At 35.5% G+C, this 15,891-nt stretch overlaps 1 protein-coding gene across 1 annotated transcript in view; it reads left to right on the top strand.

Annotated features, from left to right (window-relative positions):
* Positions 1-15,439, top strand: part of LOC104892906 (glycine-rich cell wall structural protein 1.8) — a 46,731-nt gene extending 31,292 nt beyond the window's left edge. Inside the window, 2 exon segments of the mRNA XM_010678930.4 lie at positions 14,435-15,233; positions 15,235-15,439. Coding sequence (XP_010677232.3) covers positions 14,435-15,233; positions 15,235-15,265 — 830 coding nt within the window. The 3' untranslated portion in view covers positions 15,266-15,439.
* The last annotated feature ends 452 nt before the right edge of the window (positions 15,440-15,891 follow it).

Raw genomic sequence — 15,891 nt, 5'->3', positions numbered from 1 at the left:
GCACCTCCTTCGAGAGATCAGAGAGATGGGTAATACTCTTCGGTGGTGTCGTATTCTTAAGGTAAATAGGAGGGAGGTGGCTCCTGCGCATGACCTCGCGCAAATCTTCGGTTTACATATTGATTTGCTTTAGTTTCTGTTTTGCAAATTACCTTGATGTCAAAAAAAAAAAAAAAAAAAAAAGAAGGTGAGAGAAGGAAGCTGATAGAGAAGGTGGTAGAAGGAGAAGCTGAGAGAGAGAGAGAAGGTTGCGCAAAAAAATTCCGACAGAATTCCCTGCGCAATTCAATATTATCTAATTCGAAATGGTGCGAGGTAAGAATTGTGAAGAATATAAAAAAGCATGTGAAATTTTTATAAATGTTGAGAGATAAGTGAAGAGAAGATGAAGAAGTGCATGTTAAATCCAGGAATTCATTGTTAAAGGTTGATGAAGAATGACATGTTAATTCCAGGAATATAATGCATGTATTGCTTATAGTTGAAGTTGTTTGGTTTAAATTAACATTTATTTGTAGTAATTGATGGTTAAAATTTGAAGTAATGGAAATTGAAAATAATTTGAATAAGTTAATTCTATTAAACGAAAAGTAAAATGCTACTAGTACGCGAGAATGGAACATAACCAAGTGAGTGTTATATGTAAGTATGGAATTTTGTAGTTTGAAGATATTGTTAATTTGAGGAGAAGAAGTATGAAGTTATAGTTTATAGATATTGTTGAATTTGTGAGAAGAATTATGATGTTGTAATTTATAGATATTTTTAAATTAATGGGTTTAATTATGATGAACAATTGGAATATATAATGATATTTTGATAATGTGAGTAATTGAATTGGACAAAATGATAGGGTATAGTGAAGAATTAATTGGATGATGACGAATGGGAGGCAGATCAAAACCATGAAATGGAAGACACCGAAATGGTATGGTAACTTCTTTGCAATTGTGTAAGAATTGAATGTATATGTATACTGGTTATTGTAACTGATATATTGTTGATATATCCTTGTTTTTAGGACAAAGGAGCTGGGAGTAGGCAAAGAAAAAAATGGAGGAAGTACTCGAAAAGTGGTTGATGGAGAAGTGTACAGGGTAGGTGAATAAAGTTGTTTAAGCTGAATTAAGTTTTCTCTGACATTTAAATATAATAGTAAATAAATGCAAGTGAATGCAAAAAGCATTGGTGGATGATTGAAGGAGAGTGGTCAAGTAATTGCTAAGCATGAGGTAATGCATAATAAACGGGTAAGGTGGGTGGTGCATGAGAAGGTTAATTATGATGCAGTTGATATATGATAATAGTTATCGTTAATGTATGCAGTGTTAAAAATGAATAAGTAGTCAATTTAAATTTCCGAGTAGAAACATTTGGTGAAATACTTAAGGAATTCGATGACCGAAAAAGGCGGTTGGTAGTAGAGATGGGATTTGGTGGATTATTATTTTTAGCGGATAAATGACTGTCGAGGAACTTGTGTTATTGGTTGTGCAGGATGGTTGATGTAAAAAGGAGGATAATGTTGCTTAAATGTGGTTTGGAATTCCCATTATCGAAGATCCAAGTTCACTGGGTATTAGGTGTCCCAATCGGACAGAGGCGTGTCCCCGTAGTATGTGATAATGAGGAAATGGACGATGCAGTTGCAAGGCTGTGTGATGTATATGTGACGCAATGCCCTTCTAGTCCTAGGGGAATGAGGAAGACAATCATGGAAGCGGTTGAAGCACTTGTGGTTGATGAATTGAAGTTTAAAGAGGCTTTTCTTATGATGGTTATGAATAATTTGTTACCCACAACGTCTTGTCATTGCATGTCGTGGAAAATGCTTCCATTTGTAGCTATGACATGAAGGCGAAAGAGTATGATTGTTGCAGCTTTGTGTTGGAGCACCTACTAAAGTCTTCAGGAAATTTTGCGAAAATGTTCTATGGTGGTGCTTTTGCGAAGTATTTTGGTGATGCACTATCTTCTTGGCGGTTATTGAATATATTTAATTTTCTTTATAAATAAGTAATGTATAAATATGTTTTGATATAAAAATATTGATGTTTAATTGTAATTACGTATTGTAGAGCTTCTACATGGACCGGTTGAGCAGGAAGCCGGTTAGCTAGGGAGTATTTCCTAGAATAAAGGCTTGGAGCAAAGAAGATATGAACCGTGTGAAGAAGGAAGATAGGAAGGGTGGTGATTACAGTGCATTATGGGTGAGTTTTTCAAATTATAGTGAGTTTTTGAAATTATAAATTGTGATTTGTGTTAATCAATAGTCGGACATGTTTTGAGAAAATTAAATTGTGTCATAGTGTGTGGATGTTGCTTATGAAGAGACACATCCCATGGAAACGAGGGACAAAATACTTGTGGTTGAATTAGTTGATGAGGTGAGTTTGGAAAAATGTCGATTGTCCACATATTGTACATATTGCATAATCCTATTAATGATGTATATATAAATGAGAACAACTTCCATGCAAAAGAAGAGTTAGTAAAAGAAATAGGAAAGGGTTAAAGAAAGGCAGGCAAACAACAGCGTCTAGGATGAATCTGTATCAGTACAAGCTTAGGAAGCAAGGGTTAGAAGGGGAGAATAACATTATAAAAGGTCAGTTTGTGAGTGATGTAGGACACAGAGAAGTCGGCGGGAACCAAAATGTTAGAGGGAACAAAAACGAAAACGAAGGAGGGGAACCGAATGAAAAAGGATGTCCAAATGAAAATGAAGGAGGTGAAGAAAATGAAGGTCGACGAGGGGAACCAAATGAAAATGAAGGAGGTGAAGAAGATCAAGGACGGAAAGTGAAGAAGATGCAAACGAACAAGGGATTGGAAATAATTTTGTTGAACCCTAGTTTTGATGATGACAAAGGAACAAAGATGCAAACTAAGTAGTGGACGAGTTATTTAAGTGTATGATTTTACGGGTATCATTGAAAGGAACATAGAGAATACTAAGTCAAGGAAGAAATCAAGTGAGGATTTTGAAGACTAAGTGAAGACGTTTCTCTAATTGATACTGGAGCCGCATTGGAACAAGAAGAATAAAGCAAGGCGTTTTTATTTCTAGTTCCATTGTAAATGAACGAGTAAAGTTGGTAAGGAACATTGGCTGTTTTATTTGAGAATGATAGTCTGTTCCTTTGTAAGGAACAGACGAATTGGCACTTAACAAATCAGTTAAAGGAACTAATGAATAAAAGGAACTAGACTTAGGCTCGAAGAATTCTAACGGTTCAGTAATGGAAGTTGAGTAGATAATGCCTAAAAAATAGGTAACCGATTTAATCTAAGAGAAAATCCGATTTTATGGAAGATTTTTTAAGGAAAAGATTTTGTTTTTCGAAAAAGAAAAGAAAAATATTATTCGGTTTTTAAAAGGATTTTATTTAAAAGATAATATTTTCTTAGGGATTTAATTTCAGTTTTAATATTAAATCTGTTTTAAATTAAAACTGATTTTCGGAAAATGTAATTCCTATAATCTAGGAGTAGTAACTAAAACATGTCCATGTCTAAGCAGTGATCATGTGTAATAGCCCTGTTTTTAGGAGCGATTATTTAAACATTAAATAAAATTATTAAGTTAATTATGTTCCGAAAATTTTTATTTTATTTGAGTTGTGGAGTGTGATTTTTATTTGTCGTGTTGTAATTTATTTATCTATTTAATTATATGAGATTATTTTTATTATTATTATTATTATTATTATTATTTTGGGTCTTGTGCAATTAGTTGAGCGGTATTTCGCAAAAATCAAGGTTGGTTTCCTTCTCGAACCACTCTCGAATCACCCAGCCCTTTTGTTATGTTTATCCGTTAATGAAACCAAATCCCCCCCCCCCCGAGTAATGATATGCCCATATCCGATATGGGGCCAATATCATGGCATTTATGTAATTTTTATGACAAAAATGATAATGTTAAAAAATTATAATCTTTTAGTTTTTTATTTTTTATTTTTTTGGAGCTTGTTAGTTGAAATCTTATATCATATCAGCTAGCTATTAAATCATATCTAAACTACATCTAATCATATCAAGATCCGATATGTACAAAGTGTGCACATATCGGATATGGGCAAATACTTCCCCCCCCCCCCGGTCGGTTAAATGAAATAACTCATTAAAATTATAGATTTTAGGTTAAAAAAAAATTCTAATATGTAAATGGGTCCGCGGGGCGGGTCTGGGTCTAGCATATGCGGACCCGGACCCGACCCGACTCATGCTCTTCGGGACCCAGACCCGACCCGGACCCATTGGGTCTAAAATTTCTGGACCCAGACCCTTATAAATGGGTCTGGTCCTAGCGGGTCTGGGTCAGGTCCAAGACCCATTGCCATCCCTACCCCAAACCCTTTTCATTTTGTTTCTTATACCTTCTATCCCCATGAAACCCAGAAAACCCCAACCCCAGCGAACCTGACCTCCTCTTTCTCGTTTGTCGTCGCCGCATGACTCTTCTGCCTCGCCGGAGCCGCGCCTACTCCTCTGTCGTTCAGTAGCTCGTGTTTCTCTCTCTCCTTTGTCGTCCTTGTGTTATTGTTGTTGGGTCTTATTGTTTCGTCGTCGGGGTTGTGCTATGCCGCTGCTATTTACGGTGATGTCGCGACAATTGTTGTTGGTTGCCGGTGATGAGGTCCCGTAACCCTTCTTGCTGATGCGGTCGTGAAACCGAGTTTGGTCACACCTCTCTCTCCGTTTGCCGTTACTGCTGCCATTGGTTTACTCCCGCCACGGTGCCGTTATTATTGGTCGTTGGTGCCACCTTGGGCTACCATTACCTTACTGTTGGTGGTGCTGGTTGTTGTCCCTGATGAAGCCTAGTCCCCCCCTTGTCGTGGTCTCCCCTGCTCTTGAAGCAGAGGTAATGACTACCTCTTTCTTTTCCTCTTGAAACTTTGATTTCTAGTTTTGTTTAGCCTAAGTTGTTGTTGCTATTGTTGATGTTTATTGTTACTGCTATTATATCGTTGTAGTATTATTGTTATTGGGTTGTCGTTGTTTAGTTGTTGAGGTTGTTGGTGGTGATGATGGTTGTTGTAGTGGTGTTGTTGGGTAACTGTTGTTTGTTGTTGTGATTCAAGTCTAGCTAGTGTTGTTAATTATAGTTGAATTGTGTAGTTGAGGTTGGTTTATGGAATTAGCTAGTTAGTTAGGTTTTATTGGAATGTTTCAATTAGTGAAAGGATTTATATTAGAGAGGATTTAGTCCAATGAGTCTTTAGTTTGAAAGTTATTTGGATTAATTCCTTTATCCGAAATATAGTGAGATTGGAAAGCAATTAATTATCGTTATTGTTTTGAGGTAATTATTAGAGGATGATTACGGAGTTTGAGTCTCATTTGGAGATGGAGATTAATGAGGGAAATTGCGTTGTTGGAATTGGAATGCGTTCAGGTAACTTTTATGTTCAGTAAAATCATTTACTCATGCCCTTCTGTGTGTGGATCTCTTTATTTTGTTTTTGATACTTAAGTTCGTACTATGGCCATAGTTATGAATGTATTGATTATGGAAATGTTATTCGATGAATATGAATACGAAAACTATTTTGCTGGCTTAGTTTATGAACTGAAAATAGAGAGTGGGCAAGGTATGGGTGGAGGATGGTTACTTCTTTTGACCTGATACGGTCGGCTACGCTCCATAACGAACCTTGGGGGTAGTATTGCTGGGCTCCATAACGAACCTTGGAGGCAGTGTTTGTCCTTTGTCTAAAGCTCGTACTTGCCACTGATTTGTTTAAGAGAGTAAGCTATGCCAACGGTGTAATGAAATGAAAATGATTTGAGAAATGAAATGTTTATAACGGGCTGAAGTAAAGGTTACGAGTTTTCCACTCATTTTGGAAATTTGTTTGTTTTGTATTTCTCCCCTTAATTTGCAGGTTTGATATTCAGAGCTCGGAATTAAAGTGGAGCAAGATCAAGGTGTCATAGTGGCTTAAGGATTAAGCTTGTATTTTAGATAGTTGGTTTGAGAATAATTATTGATATTTTCGATGTATAATATTTGGGAATATTAGTCGAGTTATTGGTGTATTTAAGGATATTTTTCTGCTGCGATTTTATTAATTAAGATTTGGATTCCAGCTTATGGTTGTTGAGTGTGTGTCCGCTAGCAGCTAGCGGGCTGTTACATCATGGGATCATGGGATCATGGGATGTGTTAAGGAACGTGTTCCTTGACGGAAGAAGCATCATGGGACAATGGTTTTTCACATATACACGTTTTTAATTCCCACGTTCTAGATTACTGTCACTATAAATATTGATGTCTAAGTAAGTTCCAAATTGTGTCTGACTAAGTGATTTAGTGAGTTTAACTAATTAAAGTCAGTGCCTTCATTCTCTCATATTAGCCATTTGTTCTTTGCTTACTTACTCTAATTCCACTAAGCTTATTTCGATCAATTGTATTTTGGTTATTGGGGTAAGGGGACTTTGAGTGAAGTTCTGTAAGAGATAAGCTTTGAGTAAAGCAAGTAAGAGTGAGAAAACTTCGAGTGAAGTTGAGAGGAACTGCTGCTCAGGGAACAGTGGCTCAGGAACTTGAGTTTAGGAACTCAAGGTGTGGCTCGAGAATAGAATTACGTTGTAACAAAGTTATTTGGCCTAATTAGTGAAAGAGTTGAGTTTAAAATCCCTAGTGGTCGAGGTTTTTTCTTCTTGTTGGGCCCAAAGAAGTTTTTCCTCGTAAAAATCTCTTGTGTTCCTCTAGCTTGTTTATTTGTTTAAGTTTAAATTTCCGCAAAAAGTTACGTTTATATCTACACATACAATTCAACCCCCCACCCCCTTTTGTAGTGTTCCTAGGGAAATAACGAATTTAGTAGTAGAAAATGAAATGGGCAGGGAGGGAACTTAACATTCGCAACCTTAGGCTACCTTTATAAACTTAGGGCTCGTTTAGTTGAAGTTGGGAAGTATAACTTCCCATGAATTTGCATTGCCCATGAAATTTTATTTTCAAGGAAGTACATTTTTTTTGTTTGGTTGGACATGAAAAATTCTATTTCCCATGGAAATTTCCACTTACATAGGAGGCCTAAGTAAGTTATTTCCTCCATTTGTAGGAAATGAAACTTTCTAGGAAGTTCTACTTCCCATGTTTTTGTCAACCAAACAACAACATATATTTTTACTTCCTAGCAATTATAATTTTCCATGCATTTGAAGATTAACCAAACAAGCTCATAAATTTCAGATATTAGGAGAAAACTAAGAGGTTCATTTACCTTTATTACTTACAGCAGGGATGAAGCTCCGACGTGAGGCAACGTCCGGCTGAAGCAAGCGGCAGCACGTGAAGGCAGCGGCGACCAGCGTCAGTCTCTGAGAGCAGGTGGTAAGAAACACAACGAAGCAGGGGAAAGTGTGAAGGAGTAAGGGGAGTGCTAGTGGCGCTACGGTGCGGCTGTGCTGATGCTGGCGTGGATTTTTGGGCGACGGAGGAGTCGTGGTGTGCCAAAGGTGCTGCGTATAGTGGTGGTGGTGTAGTGGTGTCGTGAGAGGAGAAGTGAGAGAGATGAAGTCTTTTTGTGATTTTCTTGTGATTGGAAAGTGAATTTCATAACCTTACTCCATGGGTTATTATAGATGGATTCATCGGACAAAAAGGAAGGTGGAAGAATGGTGAGTGGTGGTTTTGCTCATAGGGAGGCTAGAGGAGCGCAAATTAGATCCTGGGGAAGGGAGTAGGATGACCATCCTACACCTTCCCCTAAGCGACGTCGTTTCATTAATTTTAGGGGAGCCAAAAATTTGACTGGCTTTTGGCAGTATTTTTGAAAGTGGGTTAGCTCCCCCATTTCAAAATTTTGTACTTTGTTGCTTACATCACTCATTCATTCACTCTCTTTCTCTCTCATTTATTTTTCAAGAACCATTTCAATTCTCTCTCTCATTTATTTTGTTATTCATTTATTTCTCCCTCATTTTCGTTCATTTCTATCATAAATTTCCAAAAGTTGATATTTGGTTTTATTTTCTGTTTTATACTTTTAAAACTTTGCATGTTTTATGTACTCAATTTGTAAAATGGAGGATATATGTGGAAATGATGGGATTTCAATTGATAATGTTATTCCTTCTAATGCAATGGGAGATTTAGGTGATGGAGGAGAAAGAGAAGAAGATGAATTAGTAGGAAATTCTGGTATTTATTTGTTGAAGCAATTTTTTTGATGTATAAATGCATATGGTTTGTTGTACAATAATATACGAGTGTTGATCAAAGTAATGACCATCAGTGTACATTGTGATTTATCCTTATATCATTGGTTGGGGTATCTTTTCTTCATTACTAGCTCCATCTACAGTTGCATGTATATGCACGTACCTTGCATGTACGCTTTGTTGACATTCATGTACATTAACTGGTTTATAATCATTTTGGTATGTGTTGACCTTTTGTTTTAATACCCATATTGAGTTTTTTTTTGTTTGTGTCTATAGAATATGTTGAATATGAGACATTTGAATTGATACTCAAAGAGGTTGCTAATGACGAAGAAGCTTACAAACTATACAATGATTATGCCTTAAAATGTGAATATGGGATTCGCAAGGCCAAAGTTTTTTGGAGATATGACACAAAGACCATTAGACAACGATTTTTAGTTATGCATGCATGTTAGTGAAGCTAACGTACATTTAGTCATACACAGTGAACATTAACGCAACTGTAATGTACACAGAACAAGGTTAGCTCTATAAAATAACTTGAACATTCAGTCATAACAACATTATTGTACATTCAGGCTTAGTAATTGAACAATCTTGCTAGAACGTTTGTACATTGAGTCATAACCAGTGAACATTCAATCAAACAATAATGTATACATTTTGAGTTATAACTAGTGAACAATATCAGCTTCATAAAATACCTTGAACATTCAGTCATAACAACATTGTACATTCAAGCATAGAAATTGAACAATCTTGTTATAACATTGTACATTGAGTCATAACCAGTGAATATTCAATAAAATAATTGTACATTGAGTCATATCCGGTGAACATATTGAATTTTATCACTTTCAATTATGGCATCTGAAGCACTTCGAGGTATGAGACTGTAATTGTACATATTGAATTTCATCAGTGAACAAACATCAACACACCAGTGTACAAAGAAACAAAGATTGCAAATTACTCACTTGACATCAGCGTCATGAATTGGGTTACTTTCAGATGGGGGGTTGTCATTGTACATTTTGATTTTGTTAATGAACAACCACGAAGCCAATAATGTACAAAGAAATATAATAGAATAAAAGTATTCATTTGGCATCCTAGTTGCATGTAATGTTTCACTCTCACTTATGGGACTGTTAGTGTCATTGTACATATATTGAATTTTAATGAGCAACCATAGTCTATCATTTGTACTTTTACCCCAGTAATGTACAATCAATTTCACTTAATGTACAGCAATGTAAATAATAAGAAGTAACCACGGTTTGTTTGCATGTTCATAAAAATAACAACATATAGTTCATATGTTCAATGGAAGTCCATTATTGTACAACAGAAAGATTAACAATGTAAGTCAATTGTTCAAATCAAATTCCTTCATGCAGCCCCATAAAATCGCCAATAACACACAATGAACAATAACAGACATCCAAAGTACAATCCTTGTGATATAGTGAACAATGTGTAAAGACAGATATTCAAAGTAGAGGTTCAGATGTTACCTTTTATTGGATGTAGAGCATTTCTTCATATTTTTCCCCTTTGCTCTCAAAATTGTGGCCAATGGTATTTCTTCACTTTATGTTCTTGCAATCCCAAAAAAAACGAAATTTAGTAACTAGAGGACGAAATTTAAAAAACGAAATCATTAAACATGAAGGTGGAGAAAATTACTCAATTGTTGGGATATTGAACGAAATTTGGGTATTGAATTAAACATGAAGGAGGAGAAAATTACTCAATTGTTGGGATATTGAACGAAATTTGGGTATTGAATGAACTATTTGCAAAATTTATGAATAATTTTTGGGATGGTGGAAGATAATTATAGTGAATTGGAAATATGGAGGTTATGGAGCTTTTGAATTTTTTGGAGAGAGAAAATGTAGAGGGAAGTGAAATGATGGAGGTTGAGTTTGGGAAAATGAGAAGTTGGATGGTGGTTTACCCGCATTTAATGGTGAACAATAACTGTCAATCAATTACTTTTTGCATTTTCCATCTGTACATTAGAAGTAAGTAAATGTTCATTGGCTGTCAAATCAATTACTTTTTGCATGTTCATTGGTGCGTTTTGTTCTTCTTGCCTTGTGTTTTGGAGCTGGTGTAGGATGCTCATCCTACACCTCATTCCAACATCTACTTATTGTTAGAGGAGGGGACAAAGAGGAGACAATGGTGATAGGGTGTTGGTGTTGACCGTGAGAAACTTAGGGGGGTTTCCTCCTTTTTTTTTATTTTGTTTTAATTTAGTTGTTGATATTATGAGTTGATGTTATCCTAAAATTCTTATTACACTAGTTCATTACTAGTTATAGTTAGTCTAATTTGTTAACATATTTCTATCAATTTTGTAAATTTTTATTTCTTTTAGTCACAAATTTATAACATGTTCATTTAGCTAATAATTATTATTAATCAAAATTTTAGCTTAATAAAACGAGTTTATAATTTTGAGATATTGCAATTTACTTTCTCTATTTCTTTTTACTTGTAACCGTTTGACTTTCACACTTGTCAATGCATAACTTCAACCATTAAAATCTTTAAGTACCGACAATTAAAAATTATAAAAAGTAGATATTCGAAAAATATAAATTGTGACGAATATAACAAGATTCACATGAATATGTTTTTCCTTAATAACATATCACCAAAGATAAACTAAGTCGAGTTTGTGAATAATTCAAAAGTCAAACTGTTATAAGTAAAAAAAATGTAAGAAAGTTTCAAAGAAAAAGAGGCGAGGCAAGGAGAAGTGAAAAAACCACTTACGTGGCCCAAATTTTGTGCATTCCATTCTAAAGTCGATTGATATAGGGAGGATTAACACACTTAAATTATAAACTACAAGTTCTTTGTTTTATCCTTAATTGTGGTACAAATTAAACTTAGTCTGTGTTTAGTTAACCTTATTTTTAGTGATATGATTTGATCAAAACTTATTGTTTTCAAACTGATCTGATCTGATCTTGTTTATTCTGATATGATCTGATCTAAACTTATCTGAACTTATTTGATCTGATATGAAATTATCTTTTATACATATCTTATTTCTAATAATATTATTACTTTGTAATTCATTACTAGTATCACTATTAATATTATTTTATTATTATGCACAACTTTCAATAATAATAATACTTATAGCATAAATCTTTTTTTCCGAAAAAGAGCACATAGTCTATGAAAATACAATTAAAAATAAAAGAACACTTATCTTAGGTACTAAAAAAAAGGTAAAAGAACATATTGTTCATGTATAAGGTCCGTTGTTAATAAGAATTTAGGCAGTAATGAAAAGAACATATAATGATAATAACAAAAAAAATATTGAAATAACATACAAAATCTATTCAAAGAACACATTCTAAAAATAAAAGTTCGACGTTATTTTTATATTGATGACATGTTTGGATTTAACTAACAACATGTTCTTTGTTATACAAATCAATTGTCTTTTTCTATAAATAAACCTATAAATATATATAATCATATAATCTTAAACAAAATTGTTAAATATTCTTCTTATATCGTTGTCCGATTCTATGTAAATTTTATTTTCAAAAATAAGTTGAAATCTCTTGTAAGGGAAAATTTGAAGGTGATGCTAACAACATTAGTTTATTGTAACGTCCCAAAAATCCATAACCTTAATTACTCATAATTAGCGGCGGAAATGGGACTTAAGTTGTGGGTTATGGGCCCACAAATAAAATAATAGCCTTAAAATCGTCTCTAAAATATACAAACTCTCAACTAGGATAATAATGATTACTCAAAATACACAGTATGATAAAAATCCCAAATTATTCAGAGTCAACTCAACATAATCCATCCGGAGCATCCATGTCATAACTGAACTTGAGCTATTTTCATGATACCTGAATAATTACATAGAATAGAAAAAACAACACACAAAAATAACCTAAAATGAATAAAAAAACAAAATAACCTAACTCTAGCCCGTAAAAACAATTTTAGTTCGTATATATTCTCATACACATACATATACTACATCATTTTGGTAATTGTTCGGAAATACTGCTAGAAAACATAACATTGAATAATCTACCAACAAGGACCATTTACGTTAGTTTAGTTTATTCATTGGCAAGTACGGGTTTTGGACAGAATAATATCATTAACATTCGACCACTTTTGGTCCTTATTGTACATCGTAAACAGAATTCCTTCCACCTGTAACTTGCCAATTTACCAGTTTAATTCATAACTTCAAGCCAGCAGAATCATTTACATTTTATAAAACTTGCGTGTATTAATATTTTCAAACAACACCCATAAATCATACAAGATTCACATCACTTTCATAATTCACATATAACATTCATAATATCATATACATCAAACTTTATAGCATAACATCACATGATTAGTATTACATAGTCATACATACATGTACGCATGGTCATACACGTATTCGTTGGACATAAAATGTTATACTGATATACATACGAGCAATCACATATAATGCTAGATATAAAGGTTACCTTATACGCTAATTTTTTTCCTTTACTCCTTAAGTATCGTCATCTCTCAATCTCCAAGAATCATCCTCCATAAAATCATAGCTTTCTTAAACAAACAAATAGACTTTTGGGTTTCATGAATCAAAATTTAAACAAAGATACAGGAGGAGCGTATAATATGTGGCAGCAATAATAATAACAATAATAATAAATTTTAAAATATATGCATGATCTGAACGTATCTGATCATAACTTAAATTTTTCTGATCTGATTTGAATTTATTTTTTCTAATCTGATATCAACTTATTTTTCTAAACTGATCTAATCAATTTGAAATAAGTAAAAATAAAATAAACAGAATATAATTTTAATTGTTACACTTGCACTTAACAATTTCCTCTCAAGTTTCAAACACCCAAAACCTGCACAGCATTTCCCATAGAATAGAACTAGTTTGATCCAAAAGGCTGTAAGGAGATTGCTAACAAGTCAGCTTCGGCAGCATAAGCCGAAGCTCCAACGACAATTACCAATCAGTGCGAAAGTCCCAGTTAGACTATCAACTCTAATACCAATTGTAAGGAAAAGAGGAGAGATATGGAGGAACAAAATGATCAACTAACATGGCTTTAAATATTAGAAGTAGAACTGAGTAGCTCATCTGGGTTAGAAAGTATAAGTTCTTTGAATTATCTTAAGATGTGAGACAAACATGATACTGTTGCACTTCAAAATTTCTTTCACATACTATTTTAATTAGCTAATAACTTCAGTAGGCCCCGTCAAAAAAAAACTTCATTATAATGACATCTAACATCTTCACTCAGTTATCAATAATGAATACCACAATATGTACTACGGTGTATTTGCGATAAAATGGACTATTTTTCAAATACTTGCTAAAACTCGGGATTAGTGTAATAAAGTCAACAAACAAGAAGTTTAACGTGACAACAAAGTGGCGAATATGTACCTACGCTTGAAGATCACTTTTGATTAATGATCTATAAGATTTTTTTTTTTTTTTTAATGCTTGACATATAGCCTCTGTCAAAATGCGGGGTTTATAAAGTTATAGTATTAGCATAAGCAAAGAGAGTGAATATGAAACTCAAGAGCATTAACACTTTACCTAAAACGAACGAGGAACAAGGAACAAGATAAGGTTACCTAATCAGGATTATCTCTCTCCAATTGGGGAGTGATGTGGAACGAACTAATATAATTGTACGATTAAATGCAAGAAAATAAAGCAATTATTTGAATGAAAATACATTGAAATTTGAATGTGGGAGACAGCAGAGTGGCACAATACCGTCACTATTTGCTGTAATATGAATAATAATACTATACAACTCGAAAAATTGCGGCTTTGCTATGAGTAGAGGACCTTATAGTGGGAACTATAGAGTAATCCTTCACTTTTGTTATGTTGAGTGCGAGTAACGCGCAATTTTAATCTTAATCAGTTAATCCCATGCCTATAAATACCTTCTCTCTAAGCATTTGTAGACCATCACAAACAATCTCAATATGGCATACCATAAAATCTCTTGTGTTGTTTTTTTCTTAGTGTTAGGCATAGGCATATGCACTGCCACCAGGGCCCTCCTCACGTATGAACTTGGAGGACATCCTGGTGTTGGTGTTGATGTTGGTGTAGGTGTAGGTGGGTATGCCGGTGGCAGAGGCGGTGGAAGTGGTGAAGGCGGTGGGGCAGTTCATGGTGGAGGAGGAGAGCATGCTGGTGGATATGGTGGAGGTAGTGGTGGAGGAGGTGCAGCTAGTGGCGGATCTGCCTATGCTGGTGGTGGTGGTAGTGGAAGTGGAGGAGGTGGTGGGGCAGTTCATGGTGGAGGTGGTGAGCATGCTGGTGGATATGGTAGTGGAAGTGGTGAAGGAGGTGGCGCTGCTGGTGGTGGGGCAACTTACGGCGGCGGAGCTGGTGGTGGAAGTGGCGGCGGGGTAGCTCATGATGGAGGCAGTGGGCATGCCGGTGGATATGGTAGCGGAAGTGGTGAAGGAGGCGGTGCTGCTGGTGGTGGAGCAGCATATGGTGGAGGCGGTGGTGGTGGAAGTGGAGCTGGTGGGGCATCTAGGGCTGGAGGTGGCCATGCAGGTGGTTATGGCGGTGGTGAAGGTGGAGGCCATGGAGGTGGGGCAGCTAGCGGTGGAGCTACTTATGGCGGTGGTGGTGGTGGTGGTAGTGGTGGTGGTGGCGCTTATGGGGATGGAGGAGAGCATGGCGGAGGTTATGGAGGTGGCGAAGGTGGGGGCCATGGAGGTGGCTATGGTGCTGGTGGGGCCGGCAGACACGTTGGAGGTGGTGGAGGCGGAAGTGGTGGTGGTGGTGGTGCAGCATATGGAGGTGGCGAAGCAGGAGGTGGGTACGGTAGTGGTGGTGGAGGAGGTGGTGGACACGGAGGAGGTGCTAGTGAAGGAGGCTATGTTGCTGGTGGCGGTGGTGGATCTGGTGGCGGAGGTGGCTCTGCCGCTGGTGGCGCCCATTCTGGTGGCTATGGTGCTGGTGGGGGAAGGGGGTGGTCATGGAGGATACATGCCTTGAGTAGTACTTTATGTCCATCTCAATGAACCTTGTTGAAAATCTATGGCTAGCTTCTTATTCTACTGTTTTTCTTATTAGTAATTTATAATAAGGTTAGTCATAGACTCTACAGGAGTGAAGTTCGCAAGAACTATATATATTTATTTATCACATATACTGTATGGTTGTGATTTATGTAATGGTGTTTGTGGAATGTTGCATCAAATTGTGATATAGATTGTACTTTTACGATTGAAATGATCTTCGATCTGTTTATTAACCTCTTATTATCTAAAAGTGCGACGTAGTACGTAAGATGTTTTGAATGGATGATCAAACAAGCCAACCACCACAAAGATGTCTTATATAAGTCCATTCAACAATAAAATAACCGCTTGTATGATAATTTATGAAAAATAGATACCTAATTAGTTAAACACTTTCTAAATTGTACATAATTTAATAAGTGTCTTATTTTATTTGAATTTCTTATATATAACTTTACATAATATAATAAGTAAGATCCCTTTAAGAGTAGGAAAATGATAAGGAAAATATCCAACCTCAAGGTGTCTTTTGTGTAGGGCTAGGTTTGATATAATTTAGAACAAAATTGTGAAATACAACTAAATCTTACCAATTACCAT

Source organism: Beta vulgaris, chromosome 5 (genome assembly GCF_026745355.1).
Source record: "Beta vulgaris subsp. vulgaris cultivar EL10 chromosome 5, EL10.2, whole genome shotgun sequence".
In the NCBI taxonomy this organism is placed as follows: Eukaryota; Viridiplantae; Streptophyta; class Magnoliopsida; order Caryophyllales; family Amaranthaceae; genus Beta; species Beta vulgaris.
This window is presented reverse-complemented; position numbering and strand designations above follow the sequence as displayed.